At 37.8% G+C, this 14,933-nt stretch overlaps 1 protein-coding gene across 2 annotated transcripts in view; it reads right to left on the minus strand.

Annotated features, from left to right (window-relative positions):
* The window catches only part of CHRNA5 (cholinergic receptor nicotinic alpha 5 subunit), a 19,857-nt gene extending 7,574 nt beyond the window's left edge, over nucleotides 1–12,283 (minus strand). Inside the window, exons 1-3 of one of the 2 annotated variants that reach the window (XM_054836947.1) lie at nucleotides 11,647–12,283; nucleotides 2,232–2,383; nucleotides 1,323–1,367 (exon numbers count right to left, since the gene is read on the minus strand). In XM_054836947.1, the coding sequence (XP_054692922.1) occupies nucleotides 1,323–1,367; nucleotides 2,232–2,383; nucleotides 11,647–11,764 (315 nt within the window). In that variant the 5' untranslated portion in view covers nucleotides 11,765–12,283. Of the gene's footprint in view, nucleotides 1–1,322; nucleotides 1,368–2,231; nucleotides 2,384–11,126 lie in introns of both variants that reach the window. The other variant, XM_054836948.1, reaches the window with a different exon arrangement.
* Nucleotides 12,284–14,933: the final 2,650 nt, after the last annotated feature.

Consider the following 14,933-nt stretch of genomic DNA (forward strand, 5'->3'; position numbering starts at 1 on the left):
TTTGCATACAACCATGAATTTGCTCAACAGACACCTATTTACCTCATTCCAGTATTTGTTTTCTGTTATAAGAGCTGCTTGACAATACCTCTGTACAGATCTTAAGATATAAAACCCTTTTTCAGAGCATGTATATGTAAGTAAGAGCTATTATAACGTATAGACAATTAACTTTGAAGAAAAGCTTGTTCTGAACGAATATCGATAATCAGAAGCAATTTATACATTTTCATCACAAAAAAAAAAATCATGCTGCAACTCTCACAAGACAGCCACTCCTATTTCTACCAGCAACACTAACAATAGCACCATTAAAAGCATAGTAGTACTTTGGTAATTTTATACTTAAACTAAAAGCTTAAGAGGAAAAAATTCAAGTTTCTAAGAATTCACCATCACATAGAATTTTAAATGCATATTCAGGTCAGTTCTTATTTTATTTGACCTGGTTCAATTGCAACAAGTTCTGCAGAAACTATTAAGAAGGCACAAAGTGTTATCATAGACATACTGCCATCTCATACTTGCTGAATAGTCTCAAAGTTTTCCTGAAAAGAAAAATTTTGCCTGAATTCACAGTTGCTGGAGAAGAAGGGAATGGGAAGCAACAGGAAACAAAACAAAGGAAGTAGCCCGAACAAAGATAATTTAGTAAGCTAGTAAGTATAATCAGGGTCCGCAAACATTCTTCAAAGTTAAATCAAGAACGAGTTGTGAGCAGCATTTCCCAAGTTAATAGCGGCCACTAAGTTTAGCATTGGACTCTGATTATTGTAAAACTTTTTTATAAAAGGCTTTTTTCCTGCCCATAAGCAAATATTCTTAAGAGGAAAAAGTAGCTCTTTATAGCAAGCATGTTCAACTTTGAAATTTAAATTCCGCAGCGAAGTTTATCTGATAATCTCAAATACCCCACAAGAGAAAGATCTTAAAACTATTATCCAAAAGACTACACAACCCCCTACTTTTCTTAATATAGTTTTTGAAAGAACACTTAGGCACTGAAGCAGTAACTTTTGTGGTTGGAAACACATGCCTTGGTATATTAAATGGCCATGCAATGCCATATCAGATTTCTTTTAATTAGATGATTTTTTTTAAATTTACCTTTTTTTGAGGGGTTTCGGTGGGGTTTTTCAAGAGTTTTATAACAATGAATCCTTTAAAGCATTTCCAGGGACAATTTTAAAGACACTATGTAAAATAAAAATTCATGCAACAACTCGGGTTTTTTGAATATACAACTAATTAGAAAAGTTTCTTCCAAATTGTGAGTTGCAGTTATGAAGCTTCAGAATTTTTCATCAATATTTTATACATACCTGTTTCAACCAGACATTTGTCGTCATCAATTGATTTTTCTCATCCTATCAAAATAAAACATATTTTATGAAAAAAAATCTGCACAGTACATTCACAGTAACTAACCGCTTATTTCACAGAGGTCTGTAATTTAAAATACAAAACACACTTCTAGAAGCATTGCAGTCACTGGTAAGTATGTTTATATGAGAACTTTTTAAATATACAATTATGACCTTTGATTATTTAACTGTTAAAGGTGATATTTTTCCCCTTTTGTCTCTCTTTCCACCTTCCATTTTTTTATTTGACTGTATTTTATGCAGTCTTACTGTTTTTCTATGGAAACATAAAGGAACAGCCAACATGTGGAAGAAAAATTCCTCTTATACCTATAGACAGTGAATTCAATTTGAAAATAATATTCTGAAGAGAATAAATATCAGGGGAAAAAAAAAAAAACAAACTAGTTGATCTCTTTCATATCACAGGCAATGCCAAGAGATAATCTTCATTAGTATGGAAGTGATATATTTGAAGGCTTAGAGGTTTTTTTGCTGCGTAAGGGAAAAAGAACCGTATTTGCAAGTGTTCCTGAATTTTACAGAAATGAGACTGATAAAGCTTAAAAATATGTGGTTTTCCCATTTAATAAGTAAATAAAACCACAATTCCCTAGGCTTAATAATTTCATTAACTTTTTTTTTTTGCTGAAAACTCCACTAAACATAAGAATCATTTATCTTGCCAACCTCTTTGCAATCACTTCTTGATACCCCCATTTACAATGTATTTTTATTACGCTGATAATAATTTTAGAGGTATAATCTATTGTGTTTAAGCTAAAATATGCACAATTATTTCATATGACATTATGTTCCAGACTTTTAAGAATTAGGGAAAAAAATAAACTTATTTACTATACATACCACATCTACTAGCTGAGAGATTGCAAGACCAAACTTTATTTTTATTGTGTCATTCAAGCGTTCCACTGGACGAACCCATCTTTGATAGTCTTCAAATAAATGTTTAAACAAACGATCTTCACTTTTAGCAATAAAAGAAGGCTCAGATATACCTATATAAAAAAAAATTATTAACTTTGATTTAAATGAACAGTGTACATCTGCACTCCTGTGTCCAAAAAGCTACAGCTATGTTTATGCAGAGTTAAATTTCTCATCCCCTTTTCTCTGGAAGCATGGCCAAGGTCTTGGAAAAGATTTTTATAAAATTACCTGGTTTTATTAGCATCTCCATACCACTATCACACTTAAAAATCTATGACTCAAGAACATTAAGATAATTTTAGTAGTAATAAAGGCAAAATGCACTTATATCATTTACCAGGTGCCAAGCAATTATGGAAATCCTCTAAAACAGAAAGCTTATCTATGAGGGACTGAAGTTCTATCATTCTAAAAAAAGGTGGTAATTTTTAAAAACCTACACTCTCAATATACACGTCTTTATACTGCATAACTTGCGCTCCAGTTTGAAACATCAGTCTCTTCATGTTTTATACATTATTTCTTCTAATGTTTGGTCGCATCTATGATGCATACACTTTGCAGTACTCCTAGAGCACTTTTTCCCCACACTGTTTTGTGTCTTAAACACACGTGCCAATCTATTTAGCAGTCCATCCTCTACCTATTGTAATGTCATATTGACTGGAAGGCACCTTTCTAGTTAAGTAAAAGTATACATTCAGTTACTTCTTCATAGTTCTCAAGGAGTCATTTTAATGCCTGGAGACTGACTGATGACTTGGAACAGCCAAAAATCTTTGTATAGCCTACAGAGAAGTGGAAACTAAAGGTTGTCTTTTGTCTCCTGAGAGAATGGGATACATGGCAGAGCTTTGGGGGAAAAAAAAATACTGTAGATGCAGAAACTGCAGGCAGAGAGCAGCCTGGACTTTAGAAGAGATATCTAAGTTGTCCTCAAGTACCTCATCAAGCAACCACTGTCCTTCATCTCCGGGAATCCACAAGAAATGAGTTTTTTTTACCAATGTGGTCTTACTGAAGATTATCAGTAGAAACCCTGCTACCCAAAGAAAGCCAAAGTTTAAGGTTTCTCCATTATGAGAACCCATGCAAAAAAATTACATATCCTAACTAACAAGAGAAGGACAAACTTGGGGAAGATACAGAGACGGGGAGGAAAAAAGGCTAGAACTAGCAAAATAACCTGAGAAAGAACAGCTTTCAAAGACAGCATGAAAGACCTGGAGAAGGCCATCGCCTCAAGAAGCGGCACAAGCTACACACCTCACCTTGAAGGGAATGGCTCCAAAAGGGTCTCCAATTCCCAGAGAGAAGTCAGAGCAACCACCAGAAGACATAAACATACAGTCTAGACAAAGGTTTTTACTGCTCACCAATGAGATTTAAACTGACTGAAATTACTGCCAAAAAAAGACCTAACAATTATTATAGTCAGTTTAAGGGGCAGAGTAAACCAAAGATAGATGTCCACAACCATCTCTTTTTAATGCAGATTTAAAATATTATACCATTACATAAATGTATGGCATGACCTCTCTAGAAATGATGTGCTCATCAACAGCATCCATCTAAAAAAAGATATGTCAGAAACAGAAAAGCACCAGAGAATGCCCTAAACAGATTAAAACCCGAGAAAGTCATCCATACAAGGAGAGACTTAAAAGATTAACATTATTTTGTTTGGAGAGGAGGTGAGTATCACAGAAGTAGATAGTGAATGATAAATGCAGAAGAAACACTGACAGTATTTAACCTTTCCCATAAAAGAAGGTAAAGGAAACAAAAGCATTGAATAAAGGCAGTATAAAATTTCTATTTGAAGTTCATTACCATCAACATTCGGTAAATTAGAGATTATTAGACATTGAAGAGGACTAAAATTTTAGATTTGCCCGGGATTACTAAACTGTCAGTTATGTCAGGTAGCATCATACTTGCATAGGGTATCAGTTTGCATCTCAACACAACTTGCAAAATCTACCTCAGAATTTAATCAACAGTTTGACGGTTTGCATTTGTTGCAGAGAATTGGCTAACACCATTTCTGCCATTAATTGAGACGGACCTAAGCTAGTTCTATGTGACTGCAACCACTGCAGCCTAGACAACTAAGATGGGCAATATAAGTTTTTAAGTTCCCTCCCGTTCGTCAAAAATGCTCTTGTGACAGCAGCAACTTTCTGCTGTGCTGCAAAAGGCTGCATTTACAGATCCTACGGGCAAAACGCCCAAGCACCGCAAAGTCCAACCACAACCTGCCTTCTGCATTGCAGGTTTGGAGCAGTCCAGTAGAACTATTACTATGAATATGAACTAGATTTTCTCTGAAATTTTATAGTAGGAGCAAAAGCAGAATGTAGCTTAAGGAACAGGATCAGCAAAGTTGGTGCAGCGGGACTCCTCTTCCCTTCAAATCTCACCATCCACTAACACACTGCTGAATGATTCTTGTTGCAGGCCAAATCAGCATTTGGGTTTTAAGACAGTTCCCTCTTCTTTTTCAAAGTACAAATCTATCGGTTCACAGTGTATTTCACTCATTCACAAATCTATTGTTCTTCCAGATTTATTATTTGTACATGCTCTACAATTTAACATCCTTCCATTTCAAGATTGTTGATATGTAGGTTGTGTAACAGCAAAGAACTGATGGGCAACTTGTGTTGTACCACTGAGTATATCCACCTCAGGTGGACACATGAAAACACACGAGACATAAGAATTGCTGCCAAAAAGGATCCAGCAACAGAGTGTTACACACACAGACATTACTTTCACAGCTATTAGGTTCAGTGTATCTTTATTAGCCAAGGAGTTTTTCTTATTTGTAACTATACATAGATTTGCCAAGTCCTGCTTTTTTACAGACATCCACAAGAATGCTTCCTAAAGACACAACTTAATCTATTTCTATATCCCTATTTCCTGAATTATGAATGGGTTTGTGTATATTTCAGCCTAATGTTTCATACTCGATTTTTGTATTAGCATTAATTACATTTCCCTTTTACAGTTACAACTCTCAACTGAATTTTTTGTACAATTTGAGAATGACTATGCAGCTGGGTTCTCTCTCTCTCTCTCCATTAATTGACCTTGAAGCAGTGCAGAGGCAAAGTTGCACTTTCACCATTTCTGTGTTCCTGTAAGATGACCTCCTGTACAGCAATACAGCATCTTCAGGGTACATACTGTTTCCAGATTAAGCTTCTCTTAAAACACAGTATCTTCTGTGCTACCCTAAATGGGGACATGCTCCTTTACCACTTTTATATACTTACAGAATTTTTTTCAAACATTTTACACTCAGATCTACAGTATACTCACTGATGTATTAAGGTGACCATATTTACTAACAATATAGTTCAACTAATTTTTTTCCTTTTTTTCTATCACAGAAATATCCACACTTATTCATATTTCTAGTTTATTCTGCTTATTAATAAGCTGGGGCATACTAGTCTATAAAAGGCAGCTTATACAAAGGAGAACTCCATGAGGAGGTTGGAGACATACCTATATATATAAAACAATATATGAACAGTTGACAAAAATAAAATAACCACACCTACCTTTCCATATTTTATTTAATAGGACTACACAGCTCACTTGTTCGACTGCATGTGTTTAATTTCTCATTTCCATGTGTCTGTATGCTTTCAAGATTACAATAAAGGGTGTAATTCTTAGTTATTTATTGGTGTTAGCACCAATAAGAAAAAAAATGCAAAGAACTGGTGGCAAGCAGGAAAAAAGGTACAGAAGAAAGGAAAAGAGGTAAAATACAGTTAGTGGCTTAAGGCAGCAGACTGCTGTGCTAGTTGAAGAAAAGCAGAAAGAGGTTAAAACCTATGACTAGCAAGATTAGCAAACGACCAACCCAGAGCTCAAGTCTCGTACTAAATCAGATGGTAAGAGATTATGGAAGCACTCACCCCTGCTACTAGCTCACTGTACTAAAAAAAAAAAAAAACACAATCTTAGAAGATTCGTAGCCTTTGAAAGGCAATTCTAAGCATGCCTGTATTTGTGCAGCTTTATTTTTGTTGAGGTCAGGTAACTTCTGCAGTCTAAATCAAAAGTACCTCTCCATATTGTTCAGTGATAAATCCCAATCACAATGTTTACTTTATAATTTACACCTGAAACTCTTCTCCGCTCACCCCCTCTCAGTATGATTCCATGTTCAGCAAAAACAACACCTAAATCACATGAGAAAATGTTGGATGGCTGAAATTCTGCAAAAAGGAGACAAACATCTATGCACAAAGCAGACTAATGATTCAACTTTTCTAAGCTTTGAAGTAGCTGGAGCACACTTCTGACAAAATGGTAAGTAGAAATTCTAATTAAACACTTGACCTTGGACACAATTGTATTTAAAAATTCAGTTCTACCATTTCCATCCTAAACATTTCACCAATTTCTTTATTAAAGTACTTTGGAGCTATTTAGAAAAGAAGAGGAAGCATTACACGGGTCTCAGATGCATGAATTGCATGACAAAACATGTACATGTCTATTCATTTTGTTAACATCCTCTAGTCAAAATTTCATTAGGGCTGCTAATGGCAGACTTTTTAAATGCTTCAGATAAATTACAAAAACGTTATTATTTTGTAAAATCTTTTTACATTGTTTCTTACTGTACCATTATGGGATGAAATTTCTTAGCATCTTAATATGATTTAGCAGCAGAATTCTCTTCCTAAGAATTACCAGAGAAATATTTAGTGTTACGGCTACACTTCATATCTTTTCATAAATTTTTGTTTTTAAAACAAGAGAACATCACAGTCCATGTTTCTCTAAAGAATCAACTTTCTTTGAACTCTATATTCCTCTGCACTTCCTTAGACAAAGTGTCTAAGAACCACACTGGGATAGCAGATATAAGAATGTTCTTTAAACAATGTAGTCCAAAGCATTTTCTAATTGATATCATCGAGTGTTAATGATTTTTCTTTGGATCGTTACTTGGTGCATTTTCAGAAGAGGTCCATGGGATAAGGGAAAGGACCACTTTTTAGAAGCCTAATGTTAAGATGTAGATTGAGAAGTAACATATATTACTAATGCAGATTTATAATCATATACCACTACAATGAAAAAGAACGCTACTAAGGACAACAAACATGGCACAATATCCATACTATGTAGTTAACATTAGATTCTTTAACAGTGTGCTATCATAACATATAGACTGTTGTCCACAAATCTAACTACTATAAACTACAACTAATAGTTTGCCTTCAAACCAGGAAGGTGAATGAATACATACAGTATGCCTACCTTCAGTACACTAGGATATTTAGTAAGATGATACTGCGATTTTTTTAATACAGATTTTTCTAAAGTTAACATTAAGCATTTAGAAAGATCAAATTCATCTTCATTAGAACGTCTGTAAGTCAAAGCAGGTTTACTAACCATCCAATTTACTGAACAGAAGTCAGAAAAGCCAGCTATTATATTCTGCACTTCCTACAAGTATTTTTTTCCTCCCTTCTTTAAAAAATAAAGCCAAAGCTCGTCACTATACCTACAAGCATGGAAAAGGTGGCTATTCTTGACCTTTCTTGTTGGCGGTGTTTCTGCAAATTTGTTTTGCTTTCTTCCGTTCAGAGCTTTGTCTTGCAATTTCAAAGGCTGATAGTACAAAAGTGACAGCCTTGTATTTCTATCACTATGTATTAATACAGTGCAACTGTATCAATAAAGTGCAGCTGCTAGCTGCTGCAGAAACTTTTACAATTTTTCATTTACTCCAGGGATTTCAAGTTATTGGGAGGATTTCTGCCTTCTCTCTTACCTTACACATCAATCTCCTGCCAACAAGTAGCAAAATAAAATGACATATTGTGGACATGAAACTATCAAGGATTTTGCACTGCAATATTACTTAGCAATATTAACAGAGGTACAAGAGGTACTGCATATAGGAAGCAGGGAAGATGTTTCTTACATTCAACTCAAATTTAAAAGATTAAAGTTTCCGGCTTGATAATTGGGAAGTAGAATTAAACTATCCCCTAACAGCTTAGCATCAAGGGATAATTATGGCCTATATTAATGAATGCATTTACAAGTTTGATTAGTAACAGCATAATATACTGCCATGTAGTTTGTAACTAATCAAGAAATAGATAAGATCAACTACAGATTGACAGTCTTTAGATTGACAGCTAACTGGAGCACAAACCATCCCTTTCTGAATACCCGTGCTATGGATTCTATCATAAATACACACAATGTGCCAAACAGCTTCCTGAACTCTATAGTGAAGCTACTGTCAGCTCTATTTTATCTCCTGATTAACAGGCACCTATATCACTAACATTACAGGTCTGTGGCATGGCACGGCATTTCCTTGTGAGTTCACTGACACACTAATATTCTCCACTTGGTTTTCAGCAGACAGAAAAACCATGATCCTTCTCCTGGCCCAACACCTAGGGCACATGAAAAGGCTGCCTCAGGGTAAAAATTCTGGTCACTCTGAAGCCAGTCAGACTTTTTCTGTAACAGATCCAGGATTTTGTCATCTCGCTTTATACCACTGTTAACCATTGCACCATTTTCACTGATGATCTGTAGTAAGGACTGAAGATGGACGGTGAAGACAGCACTGAGGAACACTGCATGCAAGCAGCACAAAGTGGGTATGCAAGTACAGATAATGCAAGGAGTAAAAGGAAGTACAAGTATGTAGAATTTTAAAAGTAGAACCATTTATTCACATGGATTTAGAGGGTATGCATCATGGAAGTAAACACAAATCCGCAGTGTATGTAAATAAGACACAGATCTTGGGCTTCTCACAAGTTGCCAGTGCAGCTCTGGGTGCTGCAGAAGTTGCGCACTGGCGTCATCTTCTTCCACGGTAGCATTTTGCTCATGCAGCTCGATTCCAGTCTCAGATACACTGGAACATAGAATCCTACAGCTCATAGAAATCAGAAACTCTGTTTAGAAATCAGATACTCTGCTCAAAACCAGATGCAGAGTAGGAGATTTCAGAACATACACTAACATACAAAAATCAGGTTTTACCATTCTGAAAAGTGAGAAACTATGCAAGTACTTCCTTCCGCAGTTCCTCCTACAAATCAGCACAGACATTTCTCCACAAATCAATGCTCATGTTTTTCTTCCTAAGAATCTCTAAAGAAAGCACAAAATATTTTAAGAGAAATATCACAAGAAACCCATACAAGCCAGAAGGTTTGCAGCCTCCTGTTGGGTAGGGAGAAGGACCCAATCTGTTAAACAGAGTGGAAAATGTTTGGGTGCATCAACTCCCAAGGAGACACTATCTGCAGCGTGCCACAGCAGTGCTATAGGTTTATACATTGAAGTCTCACCTGTTAGTTAAAGATTCAGAGCAAGGAAAAAAAACCCTGTAATTTGATCATATCTTAAAATCAGCATATATTTTGTCTTATCAAATCAGAGTTATCCAGGATAAAGGATTAGTTCACCTCTGGACTACTAACTAAAGGAAACACCAAATTCATTTTCAAGCATTCTTAAAGTATCATAAAAACAATGTCACATCCATAATTCACTTCTACTCATTAAAATTATTACTGTACCACATGCAAAGCAATACCACTAAAATAATTTTAACTGTATGTACATGATATACTGATTTAGGTTATTATTTCCATTTGCCCTATATTTTAATAATAGGTAGCTATAATATTTTTCATCATCTTAATAGCAAATTTAATTTTATTTTAGAGCAAACAAATTGTGAAAAGAAAATTTTATCCTCGCTATATATGGATCAGTTCTCAATGAAATGAAAACTGTTGGCTTGTGCCAAAAGGCAAAATTTGGCTTAACCCGACTGCAAGTAATTCCATAGTCATATATACCATATAATGTAACATAATAATTTCACATAGTAATATCTTCTGCCATGATGAAAATCACTACTTTTCCAAATACTGAGATCAAGAATAATCTTTTAAATCACATTTAGCAATAACAGACTGACTTTCTGTATGTTGCATTAAAACTGAGACATCAATACCATTTACTTTTCTTAAACCATACTTATGACCATTTCTTTCCATTTTGGGCTAATATTAAAAGAGTCAATTTTATTTTCAATTAATTTCCTTTCTGCTTTTAAATACTGCAGTTATGGCCTCAAGACGTTTTGCAAAACTCGCAGCAATGTATTCATAAATTATGTAAAAGCAATGTTTTGAAATAACTATTTCTAAACATTTCTTTGAAGAAGCATTGATTTTGCTCCTTTAATCCTTCTGTAATTTTATAAACACTTTAGCTTCACAGGTTATTTTACATCCTTCAACTCTGAAAGTTACATCCTGATCGAATTATGAGACTGACTCTTTTGAAGTCAAAGAAATAATACATGAACAAACTAAAAAGAATTTTGTTATAAATTCTTAAAAGGGACGTTTTTATGTGCAGCCAGATCCATACGCAATATTGTGATTATTAAAATACATTCTGTAAATTTACCTCCACACCAGCTGCAAACGCACCACAAACATACAATTGTACCTCGTCCGAGTAAGTGAACGGAGCAAAAATTGAAAGCTATGACACTTCAAATCTTCAAAGCTTTACGCAGTCATTTCAAAAGCGTAACAACTGCTTAATGAAACGTGGGGTAGTCAAAACCGATGGGCACCTGAAAAGCCGTAGTTTGGCAAAGGCATTTCTCCCCTCTTCTGTGAAAGGGGCAGCCCTGGTGAGCCCGTTTGACCACGAACTCTGTAGGTCACGTCCGTTTTTCTTAAAAACTAGCCGAAGTCCTGCAATCCCTACCTCAGCACTCCTCAGCGACCACCAAAATCCCGCTTCACCTTGAAATCAGCCTTATTTGAGCTTCACCTTGGCAGAAGTTGATGGCGCGGAAAACGAAGCGTGATGCGTGGCCGTCTCAACCCCGAGAGCATTCTCCCCCACGCGCAAAAACCCGCCTCGTTTTTCCACACGAAACGCGCTCCCTCCTGCCCGCGCTCCCGCCGCTCCCAGCTGCCCGCCGGAGCCGGGCTGCAGACGGAGGACCGGAACAGCCAGGGGAGGCAGCGGCGGCCCGGCAGACCCCCGGGCTCCGGTACAGCCTCCCCCTACCCCCGGCGGCGAGCTACCCCCTCACAACGCCAGGCTTACACGAAAGCCAGGGTTCAAGAGGGTTCGTAACTCTCAGCTGACCGTACCCTCCCCTCCGACACCCTCCCAGCTCCTCGCTGAAGCGCCTGCCACCCACCCCTCTCTCCCTAGCGGCCCCCGCGGGGAGTCCCGCTGGCCCTCACCCACACGAGGCCGACCCGAGGCGCCTTACCCGCGTAAGGGGCGCGGGCAGCGCGGCCGGCTCCGGGCTGGCCCAAAAAGGGCGCGAAGAGGCAGGTGAGGAAGAGCAGGGGGCGGCCGCGACGCAGCCAGGCTCCGAGCTCAGCCATAGCTAGGATACAGCCCCCGCCGCCTCAGAACCCCGCGGCGAGGACGGGGCGCAGCGACGGGGCGCCGCTCCTACCGGGCGGCGCTGGCCACGCCCCGGCGGGAAGCCATGAGGGGGCGCGAGGGGCGGGAGAGGAGCGCGCGCGGCGGGAACCGGGGGGGCGTAGGCCTCAGCAAAGCGTCGTCCCAGGTCGTTTCTTCCGGCGGCCAGTCCCGGAGGTCGCCCAAAGGTACTGGCTTGTGGCCCCGCGCCGTGCGGGGGACGTGTAGGGCTAGCCGGTCAGTCCTACCGCTAGCCGCCAGCTGCGTGCCTCAGCGGTACTGCCGCGGGCGGGTGACGGCCATCGCCTCCCCCTCGGGCTGTGAGAAGCTCCCTCCTGTGAGGGAGGCAGGTGCTAGGAGAAGGAGCTCGCTAGTAGGTACCTCGGCGGGAAAGCTGTAGCGATCCCACTGAGCACTGCACCGTCCCGTCGCTTCTGGAGTTAAAGCAAAGGCTCCGTCAGAGGCGCAGGTGCTGACTAGGTAGGTGGTGAGCTGGGTCGCCGCTTCTGCCTCTCGAGCGACCTGCCGTGCCTCACTGAAACCCGGCAGCAGCTGCAACGTCAGCCTTAAAAAACAATGGTAAATCCACCTGGGTCAGCAATTGTTTTTTTTAAACCGTGTTTTTTTGGGGGAGGGTATAAGTTTAAATGACTTCTAGCGAAAAGGAAAATAATAAACTAATTTATAACTTCCATTCCATGCGAAACACTCAGTAGGGCTTTTTTAAGTTTCTAAATCAAAATGTTTTGGAACTCTTAATCAAAAATAGATAAACTGATGCAAGCTAAAAAGACCTAGGATATTTCCAGCTTTATGTATATTGTAGATATATAACATATATAACAAATACTCTGTACAAACCCCCACCTTTTTTCTATATCAGAGAAATAATTTTTTTTTTGTATTGGAGAAATAAAAAACTGTTATGAAAGACAACTTTAAATGCTCCAACTGTGAAATATAATTAGTGACTTTTCCTAAATCATCCTAATGGAAATGTACAGTGTACACATTGCCATGGAAAAATAAAAGCAGCTGGCATTATTGCATTTTGTACATTTCAGATACTGTTTAAGATTTTTACAGAGAGAAAAGATTTGGAAAGAAGGGCTAAATGGCTTTACACAGTCTTAATCAGCTGCTACATGAAAAGTGCTAGATACCAGATTCTTCAGAAAAAATGGACCCTATTCAACTCAAATAATTTTAGCAACTTTGTACCTTCCTAAAATGAGCATTACCCAAAGTATTGATTTCATTAAGCATGTTGTCAGTGATCAAAATTCCTATATGTCAAGTGCTCATTCTATAGAAAAATAGTGCATCTGATACGACCAAAACAGAGTACTTGAGCATTTCAATCTCTTTCTTAATTTTTAAACTCCTGTTTTTCTGTATTATCTTAACCTACAGCCATATTTAGGTTGTGCATGTCTCTGCAAGACATGATGCAGTCAGTACAAGCCATCTGAAAAAAGGCTGCTTACATGGTAGTTTCTTCCAGCACACTTCTAGTGACATGTTGTATTGATTCGAATGCTCTGTAGTAAAGACGGTTATGTATTGAGAATCCATTTCTATACAGCGTGTCCTCCACAGTGATGTAATATATGTGTGTTAAAGGACACAGCGTGTGACTCTTATTTTGAAATGCTCAGTGTGTATGCAGTGGTCAACCCAAGATATTAGAGTAAATAAAAACGTATTTTAGCCCAAAGCATGGCACAACCCCCCCTTTTTTATTCATTTGTGATACAATGGAGTTCTGATGTTTTCAGAGTGCTCCAAAAATTACTGGGCAATGTTTCTACTGAAATCAGAAATGTGTAGTTTTAGATGACAACTGGTCCACCACTGCACTGCACCTGGTGTTCCTAACATAAGGTTATCAGGTAAAAAAATCCATAGTTCTGCTAGCAGCGTGTGTACGTTGCAGTAAATGCATTTTAGAGGTGCAATGTCTAGTTAACAGTGTTAAAGGTAGTTGCCACTCGAATGTGCAGGGCATAGCAAACTGGTTCTATTACATAACTATGAATTTGTTTGCAGCTGGGTCTTAGCGAGGCAAAACAGATGCTGTGAGATGTAAAAGGATTAAACTGTCTAGGTTACGTGCCCCGCACTTTGCTAAATACTTCATGTGGCATCATCTGGCACACATTAATTATGTTGTATTATTACTGTTTTAGAAAATAGTAGTTATAAATAAGAAGCCATTTTTTCCTGCTACTTTGAACTTGGAGCAAAACATTAATACTAACAGCAGCATGTTAAGTTTAATATTTATCATTAAGTGGAAGCCTAAACAATTACATGAGTAGTGTCCACTGTCTTTCAAAGGGTCCTTCTCAGCAGGAGTTGATATCTGAAGGTCCCCACTACAGTTCTGAGATGTTCTGAGAATCTCCAGTAAATTGGCTGATGGCAGCTTTTACTGTGCACTGAAGAGTACTTTAACAGGAAAGCTAAATGCCAAATTAATCACAGATAAAAATAGCAAGCTGCTCAGTTCTCTTTGTAAAATCAGAAATATTCTAAAAAATTTTGTGTGAAGCTGAATTTTGTCCAGATTAAAGCCAAGAGCTATATAACCAGTGAAGGGTACTCTCAGATCAAGTTATTTGAGTGGTTTTTTCATATTGTAATAGAAATAACAGCAATTAAAACTTGAAAAGGAGGACAACTTTTACTACGGAAATACTCTAATGGAAAATATTCTTTAAAGAAAATGAAAGACAGTTAACTAAGTCCTAGAATCTTGTCCAGTCTGAAGCTACATCATGTCTCTCACATATGAACTACCTGAGTACATTAACTTCTAGGATTTGGATGTCTGGTATACACTTAGCTGTGTTATCTATGTAGCACATACAGTTCTGTGGCCTCTAAAACCATTAATTTCAATGTCTGTAATCATTAATATATTCGTTCTCACAACACAGCAGATAAGTATTGTCCCTAATTTTAAGATTGTGAACTGAAAGAATAATTACCTTGGCAATCCATAACAAAACAGAAGTAGCAGTCAAATTTAACACAAAGTCCTTCGTTTATCATCTTAATTTGGGTGCTTTTATAACTCTGACAATTAAAAATATTTGCATGAGTAGGAAAGTACATCTAAAGTAA

Source organism: Grus americana, chromosome 10, assembly GCF_028858705.1.
Source record: "Grus americana isolate bGruAme1 chromosome 10, bGruAme1.mat, whole genome shotgun sequence".
Lineage (NCBI taxonomy): Eukaryota > Metazoa > Chordata > Aves > Gruiformes > Gruidae > Grus > Grus americana.